This window comes from Xenopus laevis, chromosome 7S (assembly GCF_017654675.1).
Source record: "Xenopus laevis strain J_2021 chromosome 7S, Xenopus_laevis_v10.1, whole genome shotgun sequence".
Lineage (NCBI taxonomy): Eukaryota > Metazoa > Chordata > Amphibia > Anura > Pipidae > Xenopus > Xenopus laevis.
Window position 1 is genome coordinate 104,004,554 of NC_054384.1, and position 27,901 is coordinate 104,032,454.

The 27,901-nt window shown below is 40.6% G+C and overlaps 1 protein-coding gene across 1 annotated transcript; it reads right to left on the reverse strand.

The window, feature by feature from the left end:
* Positions 1-903: 903 nt before the first annotated feature.
* LOC108705634 (guanylate-binding protein 1) lies at positions 904-21,017 on the reverse strand. Its single transcript, XM_041571657.1, has 10 exons — positions 20,769-21,017; positions 14,113-14,240; positions 11,361-11,470; positions 11,037-11,233; positions 10,363-10,605; positions 8,029-8,316; positions 4,863-5,074; positions 4,349-4,451; positions 3,948-4,141; positions 904-1,170 (listed from the first exon to the last, which is right to left on the reverse strand). The coding sequence occupies exons 1-10, from the start codon at positions 20,959-20,961 to the stop codon at positions 1,051-1,053; spliced, it is 1,788 nt and encodes a 595-aa protein (XP_041427591.1). The 5' UTR covers positions 20,962-21,017; the 3' UTR covers positions 904-1,050.
* Positions 21,018-27,901: the final 6,884 nt, after the last annotated feature.

Genomic DNA, 27,901 nt, shown 5'->3' on the forward strand with positions numbered 1-27,901 from the left:
AAGAGAGAAGGAATGAATAGCCCGCCCAGGAGGCCTCCTGCTGCTCTGACACCATGGACGGTAACTGTGAGAACATACGGTAATGGCTTCTGCATATAGCGGTACAGTGTCTGCTGCTAGCGCCGCTGTAACAATTGTGTGAGGGAATAGGGATTACTGCACAACGCTCAGCACTTTGTTAACACTTAAACTGCGGCGAATTGAAGAGCCGACTTTATTGGACCTGTGCAAAGTCGGCCTGATTGCTTTGCATTTTCTTGTTAGACGTTTGCATGGATGTAGTTGATGGCTGGGGTATAATCACGCTGGAGCACATGGCAGTGGGACAATGCACACAGTAATGCGTTCCATTTGGCAATTCTCTGTCACCATTTGCTTTGGCAGAATGTACGCTGCTGGCAGACAGGGGGCCGTGTATAACTTCAAAATTGGGAGCACTGTACCCTATACGGTGCCCTATTACCGGGGAGATCGGAATGCTTCTCCAGCTATTGTTGATCTGCAACTCGGCTGCCATGCTATATGTGAGAGTTGTAGTTGAACTAGCTCCTGTTTTGGGATTTCTCAGGTCATGATGAGAAAGAAGCTACTGGATCATGATAGGTGTGTACTTGACCTACAATCCGATTACAAAGGGATAGGTTTGGTCGATTCTGCATCATAACCTGTAATACGAAGCCTTTGTAAATAAGTAAAATGCCTGTCTGTCAGTCTTTGTTGAGCCTCAGGCACCAACTGGCAGCCTAGTGCTGAAGGTACCGTTTTGCTTGTCTAACAGTCTTAGTTGTGTCTAGGCTTATACTCTAGTCAATAAGTTTTCCCAGTTTTCGTAGGTAAAGTTAGGTACCTCGGCTTATACTCGGGTCGGCTTATACTCGAGTATATACAGTACATATTTCAAGAGCTTTTACAAAACATATTTTATTAAACTTACTCACTAAACATCCAGCAGTTTTGTGGATTTAATATTGCAAATACAATACACATGTAATACATTTCTCAGAAGCTTCAGGCCCTAATGAGCAAAATCTGTCACAGAGCAAAGTTTTCTTAGCTTATAACACAGGGTAAGAGTAAAATATCCCTGTTTTTCCCCTTTAGCCCATTAATCTCTCCCTGTAGAGCATTCACATTGCTTTGATGTCCAGCAGTCAGCATGGCACTTTGTTCCTGGAAACAGATGATAAGAACAATGTAAGATATGTATTATTATAAAAAATATGACTTTTAGATTTCCAACCAGATTTTATTTCTAAGAATAGATAAGTCGTGACTGGATTGAGATTCAAAATAGACCCCTGGCATTACAAAAATCTACAGATATGGGCCTGGCGCCAATTCTGCACAAGTAACACCTTTAAGGAACAGTTCAATGTAAAAATAAAAACTGGGTAATTAGACAGGCTGTGCAATATAAACAATGTTTCTAATATAGTTAGTAAGGCAAAAATGTAATATATAAAGGCTGGAGTGATTGGATGTGTAACATAATAGCCAGAACACTACTTCCTGCTTTGCAGCTCTCTAACTCTGAGTTAGTCAGTGACTATAAGGGGGGCCACATGGGACATAACTGTTCAGTGAGTTTGCAATTGATCCTCAGCATTCAGCTCAGATTCAAAAGCAACAGTTATGACCCGTGTGACCCCCTAGTCACTGATTGGTTTTCACTGATTGGAAAAGTTCTGTTTTTTTACTAGAAGTACTGTTTTTCACTAGAAGTGTTGTTTTTGTTCACTAGAAGTACTGTTTTTCACTAGAAGTACTGTTTTTTCACTAGAAGGACTGGTTTTTCACTAGAAGTACTGTTTTTATTTTACTAGAAATACTGTTTTTCACTAGAAGTACTGTTTTTCCCTAGAAGTACTTTTTTCCCACTAGACGTACTGGTTTTTCACTAGAAGTACTTTTTTTCATTAGAAGTACTCTCTTTTCACTAGAAGGACTGTTTTTTCATTAGAAGTACTGTTTTTCACTAGAAGTACTGTTTTTTTCACTAGAAGTACTGTTTTTTTCACTAGAAGTACTGTTTTTCACTAGAAGTACTGTTTTTCTCAGCAGAAGTACTGTTTTTCACTAGAAGTACTGTTTTTTTCACTAGAAGTACTGTTTTTTTCCACTAGAAGTACTGGTTTTCACTAGAAGTACAGTTTTTTTTAACTAGAAGTACTTTTTTTCACTAGAAGTACTGTTTTTACTAGAAGTATTGTACAGACATCGCCTCCCAACATATTCTGTGCTTGAGAAAGTGGTAATTTCAGGCAATTACAGTACTGTTTTTTCACTAGAAGTACTGTTTTTCCCTAGAAGTACTTTTGTTTCCACTAGAAGTACTGGTTTTTCACTAGAAGTACTGGCTTTTTCACTAGAAGTACTGTTTTTCACTAGAAGTACTGTTGTTCTCAGCAGAAGTACTGTTTTTCCCACTAGAAGTACTGTTTTTCACTAGAAGTACTGTTTTTCTCAGCAGAAGTACTGTTTTTTTTCACTAGAAGTACTGGTTTTCACTAGAAGTAATGGTTTTCACTAGAAGTACTGTTTTTTGCTAGAATTACAGTTCTTTGAACTAGAAGTACTGTTTTTTTCACTAGAAGTACTGTTTTTACTAGAAGTATCATACAGACACCGCCTCCCTGCATATTCTGTGCTCAAGAAAGTGGTCATTTCAGGCAATTACATTAATGTTCTGTTTTTTTCACTAGAAGTACTGTTTTTTCACTAGAAGTACTGTTTTTCCCTAGAAGTATTTTTTGTTCCACTAGAAGTACTGGTTTTTCACTAGAAGTACTGGCTTTTTCACTAGAAGTACTGTTTTTCACTAGAAGTACTGTTTTTCTCAGCAGAAGTACTGTTTTTTTTCACTAGAAGTACTGGTTTTCACTAGAAGTACTGGTTTTCACTAGAAGTACTGTTTTTTCAATAGAAGTACTGTTTTTTTCACTAGAAGTACTGTTTTTCACTAGAAGTACTGTGTTTCACAGACATTGCCTCCCTGCATATTTTGTGCCCAAGAAAATGGTCATTTCAGGCAATTACAGGCTGTGAGTTCATTCACTGTCCATTGTAGACCAAGTTAGCTTGTTACTTGGTGCATTGAATCCTACTGCTCACAGGTTCCTGACTCCTACCTGACCCTGGTCCTTTCCTTTGTATTGATCTCATCCTGGCTTTGATCTGGTCAGTTTCTGAGATTTATAGTTCTGCCGTCTGAAATGCTTAGTTCTGTCCTTATCAGCTTCTTCATTTTTACATTGGGTTCTTCACTTTAGTGGGAGTCACTGGATTTTTGTGCAGTAAGATTTGGTGGCATCCAAGAAGCTGAAAACCAGACCCACAGCCCAGGCACACCACCTTTACTCTCCTGAGTTTTGGTTTTGTCTTAAGTAACATTAGCCATGTGATTCTTTGGCATGTGTAATACCAATAACAGCAGAATGCAAATCAAATCACCAAGACAGGCAGGAACACAAGAAAGACTAGCAGGAAATGTAGCCAGCAGACCCATATTGAGGGCCCATAGCTGGCCTCAGTGTTACTTTAAAGGCAATAGGGCTCCATGGAAGCACTGCATTGGAAGTGGCACTGTATGTCTTCAGCTACCAATGCTTATTTACGTCAGGGAAATAAAAGATCAACTTTTTCTTTGTCTTTGCCCCTTTATATTAATACCCCATCTAGTGCTACAAATGCTCATTTCTGTAGGAGAAATGAAGCCAGACAAGTAGCTATTTTACATCGTCTCTATGATTTCTTTCCATATTCCTGTAAACCATTTTGACCAAGCCTGCCTCATCCCATGGGATAATGATAATTAAATGTTTATAGTACCAGATACATAGTTTGCCATACTCAAACAAATAATTACAAAGATTAGGAGTAAACTAAGGAACAGCAAATGGAACTTTGCTCTAAGCACATCAAACAGACTGTAACCGGGTTCACTGTACCTGCAGCTTCTGGTCGATCATCCGCTCATTCTCTGCTATTAAGTTGCGCCTATCACTTTCCATCTTCTCTATTAGCATCTTCTCGTGCTGCTCATAACTCTTCTTCTGATTTTCCAGGCTTTCTTGTAGGGACCTCGCTTGCTCTTCAAGAATCTGCCTTTGCCTTTTTGCTGCCTCTGCCTCAGCCTGACTCTCTGAAGGGGATATAAATCATTATGAATATCAGTTTATCAAGAAACTGCACCACCCTCGCAGCCATTTCTCTCATCAAGTTGCCCATTGCTCCCTCTAAAAATACAGCATTATATCCAGAAGTATAAATTTGAGCTGGCAAGATACATATAAAGAGTGAGTCCCTTGAACTACTACCTTCTCTACTATTCCCGCCCTATTCTATGCACCTGCAATCTGTTTTTCCTTTGCTGTTAGGCTCTCATCTGCTTGGAGGATGGTAGCTTCAATTACCTTCAGGTTATTCATAAATTCCTGTAGTACTTCAAGGCTCTGTTTTCCAAGAAAATAAAAAAAGTAGTTATTTGAATTTATTTATAGAATAACTTGTAATTTTTAACTGTGAGTAAGCAAGGGATAAGGAAAGCAAAAGGTTCTTCAAAGGTGGAGAATTTTCTAAAACGGCCGCAAAAATACTCCACGAAAAATTTGACTGCAACAAAAAAGTCGCCAAGACAAAATTGTTGCAGAGACAAAAAAGTCGCCATGAGAAAAAGCACCCATTGACTTTAATGCTTTTGACAATAAAGTCGCTGAGACAAAAAAAAAGTCGCCAAGACAAAAAGTCGCTGAGACAAAAAAAAAGTTGCCACAAGACTTTTAACAGGAAATATGTGACTGCAGGTGTTACATGAATATACCTGTTCTATCTATATGCTTTATTTTAATATTCATATTTAGTACCTTTAGGCCTTTGTTTGGGGCTGTGTCATACTTTGCCATAATTGTCCTCTTCTCTTCCAAAAACAGCATGTACCCTCCAGGTTTTAAAAACTTTCTCTGGGATATTCTTTGGTCCAGAGCTGCACTTAATTGCTGAATGATGATTTGACAATGCTCTGTAGATTTGTTCTCATTAAGTGTTGAAAATTCCTTCATTTTCCCATCTATAGTTCCTGTTGAAAAGAATGACTATTATTTGAAATCAGGAGGGGATTACACAAATGTCGGAACTCTTTGTGCATTTGTTGCACTGAAGTTCTTTTTTCATTATAATTTGTTTGGTAAATGCATAGGTCAATGTTTCTTAAATTCTCAAATTCAGCCTTGCTTCTGAGGCTTGCACGCAAATCTGGAAAAGTCGAATTCAGCACTCTATTTCCTATCCAAATTCCTAACATAAATAAATAAAGGGAAAAGATATAGATTAACCCTGCACCACACTGATTGGATCTACTCTTAGGAATAAAGGCAAGGGGTAGTGTCTCACTCTCCAGAAAAAAAGTTTTTTTCGAGAAGTGCTTTCTGCGCATGAGCTAGGCAACAAACACACGGACAGCCAGGCGCCTTCACGTAGGTGCGCCGAGCAGCGCCTTCATGTGCGCATACTCGGCGCGTCACAGTAGAGGGACAGAGGGGTGCCGACCCTGACAAGGGGCAAAATGGCTGTCGCTAGTGAAAATTAGCCAGAGACCTTCCCTAGTGCAGTTTCGAACAGTATTGCCAGTATTCGCAAAGTTTCCTTCACAAGCTTAGACCTGGCAAACTGATAAGATGAAGCTACATCCTCCTCAATCTTATGTCAGTGACATCATATCCTGTATGCTGAAAAGTCATACAAATTTTAAAAAACGCGGTATCGTCTTTAAAAGTTGTAACTATTAAAAAATGTTATGTAAAACATTTTTTTATTACCATTTGAGGGGCATGACACTTTTGTTTTAGGGTGGGCACATGTCTAGGACATTAGAGGATCTCTTTTGTCTTTTTGCTTCCTTGGACATGTGTAATAATAAGTGGCCACTTCAAGCATTTGCACCAACATCTCTAATAAAGACATAAATATGACCTATATGTACCCGCCCTATTCAAATTGACCTAAGCTTAAGTGAACTAACGAACTTACTCTAGGCAGAAATTAACGATATCGAGCTGACAAATTAACGTTAGACGCAACTTCATAATTTAGTGAATTAGCGTAGTGGAGGAGAACTTGTACCTGTCGAAGTGGCGCGATGTTGTAAAAATTCGTCTTTTAGTGAGTGGTGTAATGGTTGCAGTCAAGATTTTTTTCACAGTAGTTCCTACTAACATATATCCCTTGGGCACTTGGAGCACAGTCCCTAAACTAAATGAAGGATAAACCCTGTGATACTAACAGACGAAAGAAGTATGTCACCACAATATCCTTACAGAGGTACTACGTGGTACTAGACACTGGAGACAGAATTGAGAACAGGTTTCTAGGAAACCAGGGGGAGGCTGACATACCTCAGACTTTAAATCTTTTTTTTAAATTACATTTTTCAAAAACATTTTTAATTTTTTAAAATTACATTTAATTTTAGATTTTAAGTCTGTGTAGGTTGTTCCAATAGTGGTGTCCTGTACTGATTTTGGACCCCATATTACACTTGGTAGGATTGACAATTTATTTTAACTTTTCATGCAGCTTTTTTTTAATCTTTAAAGGGCATGTAAAGGCAAAAAAATAAAATCCCATTTTTACTTTCTTTAATGAAAAAGAAACCTTTGTCCAATATACTTCAATTAAAAAATGTGTGCCGTTTTTATAAGAAACCTGACTATATGCAGTGAAATTCTCCCTTTATTTACTGCTGTGGATAGGACTCTGCAGGGAAACAATCATACTTATGAACAGCAGGGGGAGCCCCCGTCTTACTTCCTAGCCATGCAGAACTCAAGCAGCTTTGTTTGTTTCCCTGTAGAGCAGTTGGCGACTGTGTAGAGATTTGTATTGGATTTTATTTTTGCCTTTACATCCCCTTTACTGTTTCCAACTCCAGCTGCAGGGACAAGGATCATGGAGCCAGATTTAAACAGATAAACTGGGATTCTATTTGGAGAATTATTTTGCTGCAGCCGATGGTTCTGCAGAGTTGGAGAAAGTTTGTATCAAACAATACAAAAACTATAAAATCCACATTAGATTACATGACAACACAGGACCCAGTGCAGTCTGTATATTCTGATTATTAATCAGTCTTGCTGTATCGGCTTCTGGCAGATATTATTTGACTTGTGCAGTTTTGATCATTTATGCAAACCCTAAGCAGCCCAGACCACAATGAGCATGTGCACAGTCTTGGTCTTGCAAAGATGTTTAACAAAGTTACAAGATGTTGACCCCCTGTGGCCAACTTTGAGTATAAATCATTTGTTTGATTAGACTTGTGGTGCAGTCAGTTCATGTTTATGTTTAGCATACAAAATACAGCATTTCTAGCCTTATTCTATTTTAGACTTTACTTCTCTTTTAAACAAGGTTATGTTTTAAAGCCTCAATGCCCTTATGGTAAGTTTGAGTTCCTGGTGTACCAGTTTTTCATAATCTGCTCCTTGTTCTTTGGTAACTTTGTAGTGATGCAATTCTAATGCAGTCCTTTTTAGGAATATACTGAGTAAATATACTGAATAGTACAGTGCTCTCAATATTCTCCACATTATAGGCGTCATTTATGACTGCAAGTGCAGTTGCAGCTGTGCTAAGTTGACCACAGTTGTTATAAAATATTCATTAAGGTTCTGGAGTCAAAGAGCAGTCCTTGCACTTCTGCATAGTTGAATAATATATATGTAAATACTGATATGTAAATACTGAATTTTAAAATGTTTGAGGCCTAAATGTTGACTTTTGACTTTAAAGAATGTAAAACCATGGTGAAACTGATTGAGGGCCAAGACTATATTTATTATGAGTTTTTTTGTTTTTTTTTTTAACTTATATATCAATTGATTTGTTCTTTCAAATGAATAAATGTTTAGCGGACAATGCACTAGAAAATTGATATAAAGATCAAATGGATACTCTGGTATCTAGCAGATTTATAGATATCTAGCACACAAAAGATTGTTTTTGCATTGCAGTGTTACTGTAACTTTAAATAACTGACCTTGAATTCTTGTTGGAACTTTTGATTCTCATCATTGAAGGAACGTTTCAGAAAGACCTTCAGAGCCTCCTTCTCACAATCCTGGTGCATCTGCAGAAACGTCTCCAGTGTCTCTGTCGGAAATCCGGCCACCTGATCATTCATGCAAGTTTCATACATTTTCAAGGCATCCTGCACAGCCCCAGTGTTCTCTATTACTGACAGTGCAAGGACAGCATTCTCTATGCAGGGGACTGATCCACTTTTAATGGTCTCTAAGTAAAGGTTTACAAGATATGCCAGCACTAGAGAGAGAATAGAAAAAAAAAATGTATTGTTTTTTATGTATTAAAAAAGGCCAGTGTCTGCAAAAAAGGCTCTAATATCTACTTTACTCGTTTATCTGTTATTTTTAGCAAGGCAATTCCTCTGGCAGCTCTTCCAATTAGCATAGTGTTGAAAACAGAGACATAAGTTCTTCAACTTGACTTGAATTCTATTTATTTTTAAGTCCCCTTCATTCAGATATTGTTTAACATAAACAATATCTGAATGAAAAGGAGGAAGTTTTCTGTTTTCTGAATGCAAACAGGAGGGAGATTCAGACAAGCTGTTTGTTGACAGTGTCCTGAAATCTACTGATCACCAGCTAAAGGTCTACTCATAGATCCTGATCTACATTTTGGACAAACCTGTGCTAAAGGGTTAGGAGGAAACAATCTGCCGGGATTGTTTGGTCTATCAGAATAGATTCTAAACCTTATCTGGATCCATCCAGATAATACCATCTGTCAAGGCTACACTAGTTTAGGATGTGTAGTCAGGAATTAGGCGCAATCTTGACAATGAAGAACAAGCCAATACATACAAACTAACAGAAACCCTTGAGTTTCAAAATCACTGTATCCCTTGTGGTGTTTATACAACTGGCCTGTAGATGTAACTGTGCTCAGACCTAAGCTGGCCATAGATGCTGAGATTTTTAAAAGATCAGATCCTGATCGTGAGACCACGATCTTCTCAGAATAATCGTACGAATTTACCATCCACTAAAAAGACCAATTTGCCAGGAAAACAAAGGGAAGCTGCCTGCTTGTCCCTGCAAACATAGATAGATTGCACTGGGACCGACAAAGATTTTTTGACCTGGCCGATCAATTTCCTGACAGATGTCGGCCGAAAAATCGTAAGATGTACGATCGTTCGAATCCCACTAACCGCGCGATAATTTCGAAGGATTGGTCAGGCTTCCCTAAAATTGGTCGTTTGGCAAGAAGAATTATCGCGTCTATGGGGAGCTTTATACTGTGCTTACTTCCTGTTTAAAAGTGAAAGTTACTGTTGTGTAATGGCTGCTTGAGAGCCTGCTAATAAAGCACTGTTATACTCTACTCATCCACTACAGACAGCAAATCTTACTGGGAAATCTTGGAAAGTATTTACAACAGAGTTCCTACATAACTACAGAGCAAAGTGCCATACAACAACCCAATCATCTCCTGATGAATTATTACATGGCAGACAGATACGCACTAAGTTACATGTTGCAGACATCAAACTTTCACAAAATACTGTGCCTACAAAATCATCTACTGCTGATGTTGTGAAACGTCACCAAGCCGAATGCAAGGCTTATACTGACAGAAAACGTGGTGCAAGAGAAGTGCACTTTCAGCCTGGATCTTTAGTCAGAATTAAGAAACCAGAAATACTGAAACAAGGACAATCTAAATTTACTACACCACTTGAAGTGAGACACCAGCGAGGACCATTCACATATGAACTGTCTGAAGGATGCATATGGAATGCAAGTCGTCTTGCTCCTGTGAGATATGACTTTGGAGAAGCTCCATTTGATGAAGGACATTTTCCTACTCCTGATGTCAACTGCAACTGCTGAAGAAAGTGAACCTATAAGGCGTACTGAGAGAATCAGAAAACTATCAGAAAACTACCTGCATGAAGCCAGGACTATGTGATGTGAATAATGTGTGTTATTACTTTAAGATGCATTGTTGATGTTATTATAGTGGTCCAAATGCTTTCCTACTATAGGGGGAATATGTGGTGTTTATACAAATGGCCTGTAGATGTCACTGTGCTCAGACTTATACTGTGCATACTTCCTGACAGCTTAAAAGTGAAAGCTTACTGTTGTGTAATGGCTGCATGAGAGCCTGCTAATAAAGCACTGTTATACTCTAATCATCCTCGGCTAGCCAAAACATAACATCCCTGGATATATTGCTTGTCCAGGATGTCATCTAAGGTCCTCTTAAAATTAAGGCAATCCCCAGACAGAATACAGGAGATTACATAGTCCCACTGGCCTTATTGTGAACACTACTTACTTCTTCCAGTGACTAAGAGACCACCAGGAAGAGTTTTGACTATCCCTTGTTTGTGTATATAATCACAGAACTTTTGCGTTTGTTCCACAAATTCTTTTTCCAGGTCCCGCTCTTCTAGCTCCTCCAGACGACGAAGGTTTCTTGTAGCCGAAGGTCGGTCAAACACAAAACATTTATGTGAGTGAAAGTAGTGAAGGATGCACTCCCTTGGCAGGTTGTAATCTTGAATCTTCTTATCAGTACCTGGTACAAGTAAAGTCACATATTTATTTTTATAGGTATAAACTGTGTAAGTGAATAATTACTTGGAAAACATTGGTATGAGTGGAAGTCATACAGCATGTACACAGAAAATAGGTCCTTATTTAATTAGCTGGGGTTTGACAAGGGGCAATGTCTGGTTGGGAATCCTGTGGGATTTAGGGGAAACTTAAAGGGACTTAAAATATTGATTTGTGAATGCAAGTGTAAGGCACAAAAACACATGTAAATCACTATTTTTTTACCAACAATACTGGCTGCATGTTTGCCTAATGCTTATTAGCATCCATATTGTTAAATCACCATGCAGTGCAGCGATTTCAACATGGATACAAATGTTGTCATTTTCAGCACACAAATGTGTGTAGCAGGAGGAATACAAGTAGTGTGTGATTTACTAGGTTAATTAATACCTTTCTTGAGTCTGAGGGAGTTCATTAGATATTCATCTTCTGTGATTTCCTTTTCATCAATCTCTAATGCGAGGCTGAAATCTCGCACACACCATGTGAATGATGGGAATATGCGCTTGAATTCACTAGATTCATTTTTTTCTTCTCCTTCTGGATTTGTCTTTAGCTTTATCAGGTTTGTCAGGTTTGTCACGTAGCTGAGACATATTAAAGAAAACTTAAAGAAGAGCAAAAACGCAAAATCGTTTTAAAAGGCCAAGCCAATGTCACACAGATTAATGACAAATGAAATGTCAACGTAAGATATGTTACTGGAAAGGATACTGTAGCTGCTCCATTGCGTGGTTGTCGATGGTTCCCATGCTGTTATATACTAAGTTACTGCTTAACAGAACTGCCAGAGAGAAGATCCAGGCATCATTTTTGCTGTCACCCTGAAATAAATGAAATGCATCAATACATCAGAGTGAAAACCAAGCTCCCTAAATTTGCAAGCTTTTGATTTCCACTAGAATCAGTAGGACTCAATTACAAAAGGCTGCTCTATAATGGACCGAGTGGGCAGGGCCGGATTTACCCTCCTTGCCCCCCTAGGCCCAGCTACTGTGCCGCCCCCCCCCCCCCCCGCACGCATTTTCTGGATGTGAATCTTTTTCCAATCAGGACATTTATGCAAAAAGTGGATCAGATGGATCAACTAGCAGTTAGGCTTGTTTGAGATATATCTATATATATTCTCTATATATAGACACCTTTTTATACATAGATGCAGAGAGAGATGTGTCCCTTGTTTTGATAAGTTTGTCAATTGTGCTACAGTGGGCAGCCGCAGCATCAGTTAAATATTTATTATAAAATAAAAAAGTCAAATCTTGGCAGCATCATAATCTTTGTAGTTCCTATTTCTCAGCAGACATTATCCCTATAATACATGAGTGATACTCCGAGTTCCCTGTATAACTCAGCCTGCAGCCTTGTGCCTTTATATGGTCACAGAACAACCCCTCAGTGATCCTAATATCCTTATCATTTACAGTAGGGGGTACATTATCCCTTATAAAACATGAGTGATACTCAGAGTTCCCTGTATAACTCAGCCTGCAGCCTTGTGTCTTTATATGGTCACAGAACAACCCCTCAGTGACTTCTAATATCCTTATCATTTACAGTAGGGGGTACCATTATCCCTTATAATACATGAGTGATACTCAGAGTTCCCTGTATAACTTAGCCTGCAGCCTTGTGCCTTTATATGGTCACAGAACTACTCAGTGACTTCTAATATCCTTATCATTTACAGTTAGGGGTACATTATCCCTTATAATACATGATGATACTCCGAGTTCCCTGTATAACTCAGCCTGCAGCCTTGTGCCTTTATATGGTCACAGAACAACCCCGTCAGTAACTTCTAATATCCTTATCATTTACAGTAGGGGTACATTATCCATTATAATACATAAGTGATACTCCGAGTTCCCTGCATAACTCAGCCTGCAGCCTTGTGCCTTTATATGGCCATAGAACCCCCTCAGTGACTTCTAATATCCTTATCATTTACATTAGGGGTACATTATCCCTTATAATACATGAGTGATACTCAGAGTTCCCTGTATAACTCAGCCTGCAGCCTTGTGTCTTTATATGGTCACAGAACAACCCCTCAGTGACTTCTAATATCCTTATCATTTACAGTAGGGGGTACATTATCCCTTATAATACAAGAACTGAAATGGTTTTCATTTTTGTAGGAAGCAGGAAAGGACATAAAAAAATCTGTAACAGGTTTAGAAGTTAGAACACTTGTGATTCTGCACCTCCAGCAAATCTGCAAGTTGACTATGACATATTTCTCTACATGGCCGATATACAGCAGATCTGCAGGGGAAATATTAAATGTACATACCAGGAACAGATCACCTTGCTGGGACACACGCAGCACAGCAGAGGCAGCAGCAGCACGAGCACAGAGAGGAGTGGGAGGGGGCGGAGCCACAGCGGGAGATAGGCTGGAGGAGCGGTCCTAAAGCCAGCCGGATCTATCAGGAGCAGCCGACTTACACAAGATGTTAGGGGGCGCCTTCTTGCCGCCCCTAACATCTTGCCGCCTAGGCCGGGCCTAGGGGGCCTTTCCCTAAATCCGGGCCTGCGAGTGGGGAGCAGATATTGACACAATACACATAAAGGAACACCAAAGTTAAAGTGTTTTTAATTGAAATATAATGTGCTGTTTCCCTGCACTGGTTAAACTGGGGTGTTTGTTATAGAAAAGTTTATATCTTCACATAACTGCTCCCGTGGCAAAAGTGTGGCTGCTTGTGCATCTGCCAACAGCTTAGCATTATACAAAGTGGTTGTTGCATTTTGTGTTTCGCGGAGGTAAGAAGCTGCCATGTTGATATATAATGAACTGCACTATATAATGAACGTGACAATGCTATCTGCACTTTGATCTCTGCAAATATAATATTCAGAGCAAGCTCACCAAATTTCGTTGTTGGCTTCTTTCACAGGTATTCTGTGTATAATACCCAATAGTTCAATGCATTCAGTAGTTTGTGGAACAAATCCAGGGCAGCAACTTGTCTGCAAAGTTCTTTATTGGGAAACTGAGTTACACAACATGTTTCGGGCCTACGCCCTTTATCAAGTGCACTTGAGGCACTTGATAAAGGGCGTAGGCCCGAAACATGTTGTGTAACTCAGTTTCCCAATAAAGAACTTTGCAGACAAGTTGCTGCCCTGGATTTGTTCCACAAACTACTGAACACTTTGATCTCTGAAACGGTATGTTTTTTTTTATGGAAGTAAATGGTGTGATCAGTAAACCTGATATATTGTCCCTACAGTAGCAGTACTGACTATCAAGTCTGATGTTATGGGATAAGATATAAATATGGAATACATGGAATACAGGCCATGGGGGAGTCAGTTATTTAGACTGAGCCAGATATGACGTATGACTATGAAGACTTTCTTTCATCTAGAAAAAGTAATTCTTAAAGAACTAGACTTGCTGAGTAATCATTGAAGACATTTCACTACTCATTTCTGTTTTATTTAATGGATATCTCACTTTTTCTATATCCCCCAGTCCCTCTGTGTCCAACAACACCAGGGTATGAGAGGGTTTGCGAGGATGAGGAACACACCACATCCAGATCCCTTTAGTCTTTGATTGAATAGTGGACCCTAGCTGGAAACCTACAGAGAGAAAAACATTTTAATAAACATTTAATAAACACATTGTTTTAGGCAATAGACAAAAAAAGAGAAAAATATCATGTTTTAGCATTAGTGCTGGTAATTTTACATCATTCAAATTTCTATCAAAGGTCAGCACAGGAATATAAGGTGGGGCAATACAGGGTGGATAGAGATGGAGATTGGGTGCACAGTGGTAGTAAGGGGAATGAAGCTTTAAAGGAGAAGGAAACCCCCTGGGTGCAAAAATCCCTCCCCCCTCCCATGTGTTGCCCCCCCTCCTCCCCCCTGGCCTACCTGTCCCGCCTGGCAAATGCTCCTAACTTGTTACTCACCCCTCTGCACAGGGTCCAGTCCACGGAGTTCACAGGCCCCATCTTCTCCCAAGCGGTCTTAAGAAGATGGCGCCTGTGAACTCCGTGGACAGGACCTGCGCAGAGGGGTGAGTAACAAGTTAGGGCATTTGCCCGGCGGGACAGGTAGGCCAGGGGGGAGGAGGGAGGGGGGCAAAACAGGGGAGGGGGAGGGTTTTTGCACCCAGGGAATTTCCTTCTCCTTTAAGAGTCAACAGTTAGTGCCAAGTGGTATTAAAGGGGTGCATGCCCTTGAAAGGTCATGTAAAGGCAAAAAAAAAAAAATCCCATTTTTACTTTCTTTAATGAAAAGGAAACATATCTCCAATATACTTTAATTAAAAAATGTGTACCGTTTTATAAGAAACCTGACTGTATGCAGTGAAATTCTCCCTTCATTTACTGCTGTGGATAGGAATTGTCAGACGGTCCCTAACTGCTCTGCAAGGAAACAATCATTCTTATGAACAGCAGGGGGAGCCCCAGCCTTACTTCCCAGCCATGCAGAACTCAAGCAGCTTTGTTTTTCCTGTTCCTTAACACGGCAGTGGGCAACAACGGGTTAATCCCCTCCAGCCTCGCGATGGGACAGGAAATACTAAATAAAAACAGCTCCCGCCCCCTGGCCGCCATCTTTTTTTCTCCTGTCGTCACCCCCAATAGTCCAGACTGGGTACCTCTCCCCTTTCTGAAGTCCTGGGACCGGGTTGGTTACCTCTTGTGTGTCTCCAGAGAAGCCTTGGCAGGCCTGGGCCATGTGTGCCAACAGCGCCGTAAGTCGCAAACGCCTCCCCAGGCAATGTGCGCGATAAGACGCTGACGTCAGCCTCCAAGATGGCGCTGGCGCTTTTGCGCATGCGCGAAACACGCGAACCCGGAAGTAGACGCGGAAGACGCCTGAGGCTTGGCGCTCAAGTTTAAAGGAAGCGCTTTTTCTCCCCTATGGCTGCTGAACTGGTAAGGAGTGTCTGGTGCCAATTGTGCTGTCAGGAGGGTACTGTTGTAAGTATGCCTTTCCCCTGACCATTGCTTAAGCCCATAGGGATCCTTCTGGGACAAGAATTAAATAGTGAAATTTTACAGGTGCTACTGGAGGATCCTTATTTTTGCAATGAGCTGCCGAAGGTCTCACTCGGGCTCAAGGGGGTGAGTGATGTTTGTTGAGAGGTGAACACAACAATAATCGGGGAGGGGCCCTCAAACAAATATTTGGATCACAGTAAACATTACTGATATGTATTTTTATTTTTATTAGGAGTCCTCCTAGCAGAGAAGGGAGTAGAAGGAAGGTGGCCAGAACAGAGTGTGCATCCTGCTCAAGCAATGCTTTGCCAGATAAGAGATTGTGTGGAAAATGTCTACGTGAAGCTTCTGGAGTTGACTCACCGCAAATGTCAGATATGATGGTTGGATGAAAGAGACTATAAATCAATCTGTAGCTTCTATGATGACACAAGTCACTGAGAACGTACTGAAAGGTTTAGATCAAAGAGCAGCTTCCATTGCAGCAGAAGCAGTTCAGGAGTAATTACCCCCTTGAACATAGGGGGGTGGCTACTTCAGAGATATCTAGCGATACGGAAGGGGAAATTTCAGACAGAGACTCTGTACAGGAGGATGAGTCAGCCTTCAATACTGACATGGTTGAACCACTGATTAAAGCAGTAAGGAAAACCTTGGATCTGGAAGATCAGGAAAAATCTCCGGTAAAGCAAGATAAAATGTTTAAATCATCCTCAAAAAAGAACCACCTCTTCCCAGTGCACGAGGTAATCAAAACTTCCATCCAATCCGAATGGGATAACCCTGATCGGAAGCAAGTTGTTCCTAGGAAAATTAAGAAAACTACTCCCCTTTGCAACAGATGTGGCTAAGGTGTGGGAGAAACCCTCCTAAGGTGGATGCGGCAATCACCAGAGTGGCCAGGAGGACCACGCTACCAGTGGATGAGGGTGTTTCCCTTAGAGACACCATGGAGAGGCGACAGGATGGAGCCCTTAAGAGGGTTTACGTCGCCAATGGGGCAGCCTGTAAGTCGGCCATAGCAACAACTTCTGTAACAAGGGCTAACAAAATTTGGCTTCAAGAACTTGAAGACGCCATTAAAGTGGTACAGATAGAGGAAAGTTGGTCGAGTTGCTACAAGATATAAAACTGGCCAACGAGTTTGCGGCCGAAGTCTCTCTAGAATCCATAAAATTGGCAGCTAAATCCATGAGTCTGTCTGTGGTGGCCAGGAGAGGGCTATGGTTAAGACAGTGGCATGCGGATGCCCAATCAAAACATAATTTATGCAGCCTTCCCTTCAAGGGGAACTTGTTGTTTGGTCCAGAACTAGACCAGATTATTTCCAAGGCGTCTGCCGGAAAATCCTCTTTTCTCCCGCAGGATCGCAGGGAAAAAAGAAATCCAGTTAGAAACATCAGAGGAAATTTCAAAGAAGTCAGACAATACAAGCCAGGCAAACCGTTCTCTAGGCCATGGAGACAAGGGCCTAACTATAGAAATCAGTCCTTTCAGTCCAAAGGGGCCAACACTAAGCCCGAGAAACCCAGAGCATGAAGGTGTGGGAGTCCCGTTGCATGTGGGAGGAAGATTAACATCATACAGTGCAATGTGGGCTCGAGTTTGTCCGAACAAGTGGATTATGGACGTGATAGCAGAAGGGTATGGAATAAATCTGCACGGGAATCTTCCCCATCAGTTTGTTTCTTCAGACAAACCAAGGTCGGCAAAGAAGTCCCTCACTTTAAAGTCCATCATCCAAAACTTACTGAAAGAAAAAGTGATATCAAAGGTGCCACAAGAGCAAAGATTTTCAGGAAATTACTCCCACCTTTTCCTCAGACAAAAGCAGAACGGAGAGTTCAGAGCAATCCTCAATCTCAAAACGCTGAACCAACGGTTGGATGTCCCATCCTTCAAGATGGAAACCCTGAGGTCTATCACCCAGTGTGTGGACCCAGACGACTGGCTGGTAAAGCTAGACATAAAGAATGCATATTGGCATATCTCAGTAAAAGAAGCTCACAGGAAATTCCTTCGTTTCAAAGTCTTAAACGATCATTTCCAATACAACGTAATTCCCTTTGGTTTGGCAACAGCCCCAAGGCTGTTTACAAAGATCATGGCACCCATCATAGCTCACCTAAGATTGCAAGGGATCCAGTTGTTTATTTACTTGGACGACATCCTCATCAAAGCAGCTTCGAAGGAGATTCTAGAGGACCATCGAACAAGGGTGTCCGATCTTCTCCAAAGTCTGGGATGGATATTGAACTGGGAGAAAAGCATCTCTTCCCCTGCCCAGCAGATGGAATTCTTGGAGTAATAATAGACACAAGGAACTTCAATCTCTCCCTTCCAGTAAGGAAATTCGGGACATCCAAGCATCCATAAGGACCTTCAGAGCCAGGCCAGTACATTCAGCAGTAAACTGCCAGAGATTACTGGGGAAGATCATTTCCACAGTGGACTGCGTGAAGTGGGCTCCCTATCATGTCAGAATCCTACAAAACAACTTCCTATCCAGATGGGATCACAATCACCTTCGGCCCCATGAACAGATTCATTTATCACCATCCACGATCCAGTCATTAAAATGGTGGACAAAACAACGAATCTAGAACACCCAGTATCTTTGAGCCAACCGACTTGGATAGTGTTAACCACAGATGCAAGCAAATGGGGATGGGGAGCCCACATGCAAGGAGTCGAAACTCAGGGCAAATGGGCTCCAGTGGAAGTTGCAAGGTCTTCAATTGGAAGGAGCTCAAGGCAATATGGCTAGGACTACTAACTTTCAGAAAACATTGTCGAAACAAGTCAATACTGATAAAATCGGACAACATGACCTCGGTCAGATACTTGAACAAGCAAGGAGGGACAAGATCAAAAAGCTTATTAGACTTGACCATGATTATATTCACATGGGCAGAGAAGAACTTGAAGGATTTGAAGGCAGAGTACATTCCGGGGCTGCAGAATGTACAAGCAGACAGGTTGAGCAGAACAATGTCCACACACCGGAGAATGGGAACTGCACCAATCGGCCTTCAACATGATAATCTGCAAGATGGGGCCCATTTTGTCTCGATCTGATGGCATCGAGTGTGAACACGAAACTTCCAAAGTTGTGTCATGGACAATGGAGCAGAATGCGTGGAAAGTGAACGCATTTTCGATGATATGGAGGTTTCGCAGAGCATACATCTTCCCTCCTTTCTCTCTGATCCCAAGGGTTCTGAGGAAGATAAAGGAGGATCATGCAGAAGTAGTCCTGGTGGCACCTTGGTGGCCAAAGAGATCTTGGTTCTCTCAAATCTGGATTCTATCCAGGGACTCCCCACTCAGTCTCCCTCCCTGGGAGGATCTAATGACACAGGGGGAAATAGTCCACCCACATCCAGACAGGTGGAACTTAACGGCTTGGCTCTTGAAAGGCTGAACCTCTTATCTACAGGGCTCTCTGAAGCCTCCATAACTACCTTGATAGCAGCCAGAAAACCCAACACCCTGCAAAAATACTTCTCCACCTGGGAAAAGTTCATTGATTGGTGCAAGAAAGCAGGAATCAATCCTAGTGACATCTCGGAAGTTCAGGTGGTTGAATTTTTACAGAAGGGACTGGAACTGAAGCTCAGCCTTGCTACTCTCAGAGGCCAGGTCACGGCAATATCTCACTTTTCAAAATCAACTGGTCTCAGCATACCCTGATTAAGAAATTCTTCCAGGGAGTAAAAAAGACTGGTACCAGTCACTAGACCTCAAGTTCCTCCCTGGGATTTAAGTCTGGTTCTGAAGACACTTACCTCTGAGCCCTTCGAACCATTACAGAATATATCGCTAAAGTTGCTCAACTTAAAAATATGTTTTCTATTGGCAATCACCTCCGCTAGGAGGGTCGGAGAACTGCAAGCCTTATCAATAAAGGAAGGAAAACTTACCTTTCTGCAGGATAAGGTAGTACTAAAAACTGCAGATAAATTTATCCCCAAGGTGGTCTCTCCATTCCATACCTCCCAGGACATTGTACTACCTACCTTCTTTCCTAAACCTGAATCGGAGGCGGAACAACATGGCACAAATCTGGATGTGGTGAGATGCCTGAAGACCTACCTAGAAAGAGTACAGAATATAAGAACTTCAGACTCCCTCTTGGTGATCCCGCAGGGAAAAAGGCAGGAGCTCAGCCTTCTAAATCCACGATAGCAGGATGGATCAAGGAGTGTATCCAGATGGCCTATATTTTAAAAACTCCAACTCAGTACCCTCTTCCATTAAGGCACATTCAACCAGAGGCATGGCGGCATCATGGGCCTTCCATGCAGGGACCACTTCAGAAGAAATCTGCAGAGCAGCCGTCTGGTCATCTTTCCAGACATTTGTTAATCACTATAAATTTGATGTGTTTGCAAAAAAAACCTTCCTCTTTTGCAACTTCAGTACTGAATTCAGCATTAAATATTTAGAAATCGCCTCCCTCTTTATTGTTGTGTATTTTTGGTACATCCCGTTGTTGCCCACTGCCGTGTTAAGGAACAGGAATAGGGAAAATCATATCATACTTACCGAGATTTTCCTTTCCTGGACTGTAACACGGCAGTGGGCATGGCTTCCCACCCTCATGGGGGAGACTCCAGAATCAAAGATGGCGGCCAGGGGGCGGGAGCTGTTTTTATTTAGTATTTCCTGTCCCATCGGAGGCTGGAGGGATTAACCCGTTGTTGCCCACTGCCGTGTTACAGTCCAGGAAAGGAAAATCTCGGTAAGTATGATATGATTTTCCCTAATGACGATCCCTAAGCAGCCCAGACCACATTGAGCATGTGCAAAGATGTTTAACAAAGTTACAAGATGATGACCCCCTGTGGCCAACTTTGAAAGCATAAATCATTTGTTTGATTAGGCTTGTGGTGCAGTAAGTTCATGTTTATGTTTAGTATACAAAATACAGCATTTCTAGCCTTATTCTATTTTAGACTTTGCTTCCCCTTTAAGAATCAAATTGTTGTTTTGGAATACACTGAGGACACAAGCTCTTTAAGAGCTATATATACAAACACTGATAGGGGATTCTGGCGGCCATTGTCTTTTAACAGCCACAAAGTTGTAAGTATAAGGAGCAGAGACAAGACAGAATACCTTTAAGATTTCAAGAACTGACTGTACTTACCGGTTTTACTTCCTGCTAATTTGTTCATCAGATAAGACTTTCCTGTCCGATATTTCCCAACAATCACCACAACAACCACCGGATCTGTGATCTGAGACAGAATCTCTTCTGCTTCTGCATTAATTAAAAACTCATGGCCATTCCTGTTCTCTATCAGGCAGATCGGGTCCTTCATATGGATGTTTGCGCTCATGTTTATATCTGAGCAACATTAACGATTAAAAAGAATGGGACAATTAAAAAAAAATCAAATATAATTTGTTTTTATATAAAAAGTGACAATTAAGTTTTAAATGGAGCTAAAATATATTGGTATAAATGCCTTACAAAAATGGACAACTGATCTCTTCCATATTATTTATTTAGCATTAACAAGCAGTCATTATACAGGCTAGAAATAAAAACTTTTAACCTTTTAAATGCCACAGATCGTAGAATCTACGTTCTGTGGCAAAGGTATTGAAATGCCACAGAACGTAGATTCTACGTTCTGCAAGCATTTCCTGTTTCAGGAGCGGAGGAGCGGCTGTTAGAGCGCTCGCTCCGTTCCTGCTCGATCCCCTGCCCTAGGCAACGAGCAGAGCAGGGGATCGAGTGGCCCCTGGGGCGCGATCGCCCAGGGGCCCCAAAAACAGCAGCAGGCACGTGTTTACTTACGTGTCCTGCTGCTGCAGCCTGCACCGGATGTCGATCTCCGCCCACAGCACACAAGACAGGAACCCGAGGCAGATGTCTTCCGGGGCTCTTCCTGATCGCCTGCAACAGTCTCCAGCGATTTTTTTTCAGGTTAGTGCAACAATTACACACACAAACACCAACACATACTTATTACAGTAATAACACTTAGATTCACACTTACACACATTACAATACATTTTTGGGGATTGGGGGGTCACTTACACTCACTGCACTTACACACATGTGCACACGCAACACGCGCACATACATGTAATTTACCATTTGTACACACGCACACGCAATACATGGCATTGTGGCCTTTTTTTTTTTTTTTCTTATCGCATCGTTTCTTTTTTGGCTGAAAAAAATGTTTTATTGCCATTAACGCATAGCGTATTCGCTAACCGTACTGTGCAATACCTTTTGTATGTTATTTCGGTGATTATTTGCAATTTTTGGGTATTTTGGTGCATTTTTAGCCATTTATTGAATTTTTAGCCATTTTATTGCATTTTCAGCTCTGCATATATTGTGTTCACTTTTTTCTAGCCGTATAACCTGTTTGGCCCATCTAAAATATTCAAACTGTGATTCTGACAGCTGATAACACTAGTCTGGAAAAAAAACATTGATTTTTGTGGTTTTATTGGGATTTTTTTGCATTTCACCCTTTACTGCCTTATTTTGTTTTGCCTTGTAAATTTTATCTACTATATATCCATTTGGGGTCTCTGTGCGCCACATAGTTTGGTATATCTATGCATTTTGGGCATCAAAGTGTCAGTAGACCTCTGGCGTTCATATTTAGGATGTTTTATGCTGATACGTTACAAAATGTGGGGCATATAATGGGGTAAAATTCAAGCTTTCTGACAATTTTCAGAAATTTGATAAAAACCGTTATGTTCAGCATTGCTTTGCAGTTTGGCAGTTTGCAGTAGAAACACTTATTTACCCATATTGGATTCGTCAGAATGTGTACTTTCTGAAAATATATGGTTTTCTGGGGTCTTTGTACTGTTAGGGGGAATGTCGCATAATACACACACCAGGTGCTTATTTGCAGCGCCAGCGCGTCACTGTGAAATGTATACACTATTGCTTTGGGGGCTCTGTGCGCCACATAGTTTGGTATAATCTATGCTATTGGGCATCAAAGTGTTCGTAGACCCCGGCGTTCTATTTAGGTTTTTATGCTGATAATTACGAATGTGGGGATATAAGGGGTAAAATTAAGTTTGTGACATTTTCAGAAATTTGATAAAACGGTTCGTTCAGAATTATTTGCAGTCTGGATTTTTTCAGTAGAAACACTTTTACCCAATTGGATTCGTCAGAATGTGTACTTTTTTGAAAAATATGGTTTTCTGGGGTTTACTTTTAGGGGGGTCAATTCGCATAAACACACAAGGTGCTCATATTGCAGCCACCAGCCGTCAGCCCGTTAAAGTATATACACTATTGTCATTTGGGGGGCCCCTGTGCGCCACATAGTTTAATATCTATGCAAATTGGCCCATCAAAGTGTTCAGTAGACCCCTGGCGTTCATATTTAGGATGTTTTTAAATGCGGGATACGTTACGAAATGTGGGGCATATAATGGGGTAAAATTTCAAGCTTTCTGACAATTTTCAGAAATTTGATAAAAACCCGGTTAGTTCAGCATTGTTTGCAGTTTGGCATTTTGCAGTAGAAACACTTATTTACCCATATTGGATTCGTCAGAATGTGTACTTTCTGAAAATATATGGTTTTCTGGGGTCTTTTTTACTGTTAGGGGGGGGTCTAAATTTTCGCATAATACACACACCAGGTGCTTATAATTGCAGCAGCCAGCGGCGTCAAGCTGTGAAAATGTATATACACTATTGTCATTTGGGGGTCTCTGTGCGCCACATAGTTTGGTATATCTATGCATATTGGGCATCAAAGTGTTTCAGTAGACCCCTGGCGTTCATATTTTAGGATGTTTTATGCTGATAAGTTAACGAAATGTGGGGCATAATAATGGGGTAAATTTCAAAGCTTTGTGACGATTTTCAGAAATTTGATAAAAACGTTACGTTCAGCATTGATTTGCAGTCTGGCAAGTTGCAGTAGAAACACTTAGTTTCACCCATATTGGATTCGTCAGAATGTGTACTTTCTGAAAATATATGGTTTTCTGGGGTCTCTGATACTTTTAGGGGGGGGGGGAGGGGGTCTAATTCGCATAAACACACACCAGGTGCTCATATTGCAGCAGCCAGCGCGTCAGCCGTGAAAATGTATATACACTATTGTCATTTGGGGGTCTCTGTTGCGCCACATAGTTTAGTATATCTATGCAAATTGGGCATCAAAGTTTTTCAGTAGACCCCTGGCGTTCATATTTAGGAATGTTTTTATGCTGATACGTTACGAAATGTGGGCATATAATGGGGTAAAATTCAAAACTTTCTGACATTTTCAGAAATTTTGATAAAAAACCGTTATGTTCAGCATTGCTTTGCAGTTTGGCAGTTTGCAGTAGAAACACTTATTTACCCATATTGGATTCGTCAGAATGTGTACTTTCTGAAAATTATGGTTTTCTGGGTCTTTGTACTGTTAGGTGGTCTAATGTCGCATAAATACACAACCGAGTGGTTATATTGCAGCAGCAGCGCGTCAGCCGTGAGAAAATGTCTATACTTTTTTCATTTGGGGGTCTCTGTGCGCCACATAGTTTGGTATATCTTATGCATATTGGGAATCAAACTGTTTAGTAGACCCCCTATGTTTATATTTAGGATGCTTTATGCTGGTAATGATACATGGACAATACGATGCTGGAAAGTTGAAGCTTTGAGGCAATTTCCAGATATTTTCACCAAAAACCCGCCAAATTTGGCAAGCCTTGCGACTCAGTAGTTTGGAGCAGAAAGGCATGGGTACCCATTTTAAGATTCCGTAGAATGTGTAACTTTCCAAAAATATATGGGTTTGGGGGTAAACATATATTTCTGTGTTTTTACCCCGGCAAAAATGCAGTCAATGTGTTGATTTTTCATTAGTGAAGTTACCCACGGATCTGTTTGTATGCGCTAACTTCATTTTGGGGCCTCTAAATGCCAGATACTTTGGTAAACTTATGAACAATGGCCACCAAAATGTTCAGAGGAACCCTGGCAATCATATTTAGGGTGCTTTTTCTTAGTACGTAATGACACATGGGTGATATGGTGCTGGGAAGTTGAAGCTTTGAGGCAATTTTCAGATATTTCACCAAAAACCGGCAACTTTGGGAAAGCCTTGCGACTCGGTAGTTTGGAGCAATAAGGCATGGGTACCCATTTTTAGATTCTGTAGAATGTGTACTTTCCAAAATGTATGGGTTTGGGGGGTAAACATATATTTCTGTGTTTTTACCCCACAAAAATGCAGTCAATGTGTTGATCTTTCATTAGCTGAATTTACCCCACAGGACTATTTGTATGCGCTAACTTCATTTTGGGGCCTCTAAATGCCAGATACTTTGGTAAACCTATGAAAATGGCCACCAAACTGTTCGGAGAACCCTGGCAATCATATTAGGGTGCTTTTTCTTGGTGCATAACGATACATGGTGATATGGTGCTGGGAAGTTGAAGCTTTGAGGCCCAATTTTCATATATTTCACCAAACCGACACAATGTGGGAAAGCTCTTGCGACTCAGTAGTTTGGAGCAGAAAAGGCATGGTACCCATTTTAGATTTCTGTAGAATGTGTACTTTCCAAAAATGTATGGGTTTGGGGGGTAAACATATATTTCTGTGTTTTTTCCCCCACAAAAAGGGCAGTCAATGTGTTGATTTTTCATTAGCTGAAGTTACCCACGGACTGTTTGTAATGCGCTAACTTCATTTTGGGGCCTCTAAATGCCAGATACTTTGGTAAAACTTATGAAACAATGGCCACCAAAATGTTCGGGAGGAACCCTGGCAATCATATTAGGGTGCTTTTTCTTAGTACGTAATGACAAAATGGGGTGATTTTGGTGCTGGGAAGTTGAAGCTTTGAGGCAATTTTCAGATATTTCCACCAAAAACGAAATTTTGGAAAAGCCTTGGGGAAATTTGGAGAGAAAGGATTATTCGGGATGTCTTATCTTTTCTTTGTCTTTCCCCCTATTTGATTTCCTCTTTTTTCCCTTGGATTTTCAGATATTTCACCAAAACCGACAACTTTGGGAACCTTGCGACTCAGTAGTTTCCGGACATTTTAGATTGTAGAATGTGTACTTTCAAAAATATATGGGTTTTGGGGGTAAACATATATTTCTGTGTTTTACCCCACAAAAATGCAGTCAATGTGTTGATCTTTCATTAGCTGAAGTTACCCAGGACTGTTTATGCGCTAACTTCATTTTGGGGCCTCTAAATGCCAGATACTTTGGTAAACTTATGAACAATGGCATCCAAATGTTCAGAGGAACCCTGGCAATCATATTTAGGGTGCTTTTTCTTTGTAGACGTAAGATACATGGGTGATATGGTGCTGGGAAGTTGAAGCTTTGAGGCAAATTTTCAGATATTTTCACCAAAACCGACAATTTTGGGAAAGCCTTGCGACTCAGTAGTTTGGAGCAGAAAGGCATGGGTACCCATTTTAGATTCAGTAGAATGTGTACTTTCCAAAAATATATGGGTTTGGGGGGTAAACATATATTTCTGTGTTTTTTACCCCACAAAAATGCAGTCAATGTGTTTGATTTTTCATTAGATGAAGTTACCCCAGGACTTTTGTATACGCTACTTCATTTTGAGGCCTCTAAATGCCAGATACTTTGGTAAAAGCCTATGAACATGGCCACCAAATTGTTTGGAGGAACCCTGGCAATCATATTTAGGGTGCTTTTCTTGGTGACGTAACGATACATGGGTGATATGTGTGCTGGGAAGTTGAAGCTTTGAGGCAATTTTTCAGAATATTTCACCAAACGACAATTTTTGGGAAAGCCTTGCGACTCAGTAGTTTGGAGCAGGAGAAAGGCATGGGTACCCATTTTTAGATTCGGTAAAGAGCACTTGTGTACTTTCGCAAAAAAATCCATAATGGGTTTTGGGGGTAAACATATATTTCTGTGTTTTTACCCCACAAAAAATGCAGTCAATGTGTTGATCTTTCATTAGCTGAAGTTACCACGGGACTGTTTGTATGCGCTAACTTCATTTTGGCCTCTAAATGCCAGATACTTTGGTAAACTTATGAACAATGACCCCCCAAAATGTCAGAAGGAAACCCTGGCAATCATATTATAGGGTGTTTTTTAGTACGTAATGATACATGGCGATATGGTGCTGGAAGTTGAAAGGTTTGAGGCAATTTTCAGTATATTTCACCAAAACCGGACAATTTTGGGAAAAGCCTTGCGACTCAGTAGTTTGGAGCAGAAAGGCATGGGTACCCATTTTAGATTCAGTAGAATGTGTACTTTCCAAAAATATATGGTTTGGGGGTAAACATATATTTCTGTGTTTTTTACCCCACAAAAATGCAGTCAAATGTGTTGATTTCTCAGTAGCTGAAGTAAAGTCCTGATCAATTTGGATGTGCTAACTTCATATTGGTGTCTCTAATGCCAGATACTTTGGTAACCTATGCATAATGGGTATCAAACTGTTCAGTGGACCCCGGGCATCATATTTCAGGTGCTTTTTTTTGGGTAACTAATATAGTTTGGGAATATGCGGAGCAGCAAAATAAAACCTTTGAAATGATTTTTCAGAATTTTGGAATTTTTTTTTTAAAAAACCGCTATTTTCAGAAAAGCTTTTATGTTTGGTAGTTGGGAGTAGAGAGACATAGTTTACCCTTTTTGGGTAATCGGCAGATGTGTACTTTTCAAAAAATGTATGGTTTTCTGGGTAAACCTACGGTTTCAGGTTTTTTTTGAACCTTGGAATCTAAAGCATGCCGTTTTCTGCCTTAGTGCTTTCAAAATTCGTATATACTGCGGGAGTTTTTGCTGTACAGAAATCCTAAATCTCCCTAAAACTATACATATTTTGGAAATTGGCACGTTCGAGAGACATAAGGCTTTCCAAATCAGTTGGATTAATCCCCTAATGAAATATTTTTTTTGGGTATAAATGATATACGATAAAAAATGGTAATTTTCAATTTTTTTTTGGTTTTAGCACTATAAATTTTTTTTGCACAGGTGGAAAATCATGAAACTCCGGCAGATTTAGAAAGCTCAGTTTCTACCAAAAAAAAACAATGTATAGTTTTCCTAGGTAAACTATAGGTTTCCCCTCAGAAAATGCCCCAAAAGTGAGAGAGCACAAAATGTTTCAAAAACGGCTGGCATTTCCCCGTAACCAAAATGTGAAATTCTGCTGGCACTTAAAGGGTTAAAGGGTTTAGCTTGATGTTCTGAGACAATTTGCAATTGGTTTTGTTTGTTATTTTTTGTGGTTTTTGAGTTATCTAGCTTTTTATTCGGCGGCT

Coding starts and splice junctions, on each gene's coding strand:
- LOC108705634 (XM_041571657.1), bottom strand. CDS start 20,961: ATGAGCGCAAACATCCATATGAAGGACCCGATCTGCCTGATAGAGAAC. Junction 8,317..10,362: donor TCTCTTAGTCACTGGAAGAA/GTAAGTAGTGTT, acceptor TTCTCTCTCTAG/TGCTGGCATATCTTGTAAAC. Junction 4,452..4,862: donor CCCCAAACAAAGGCCTAAAG/GTACTAAATATG, acceptor CTTGGAAAACAG/AGCCTTGAAGTACTACAGGA.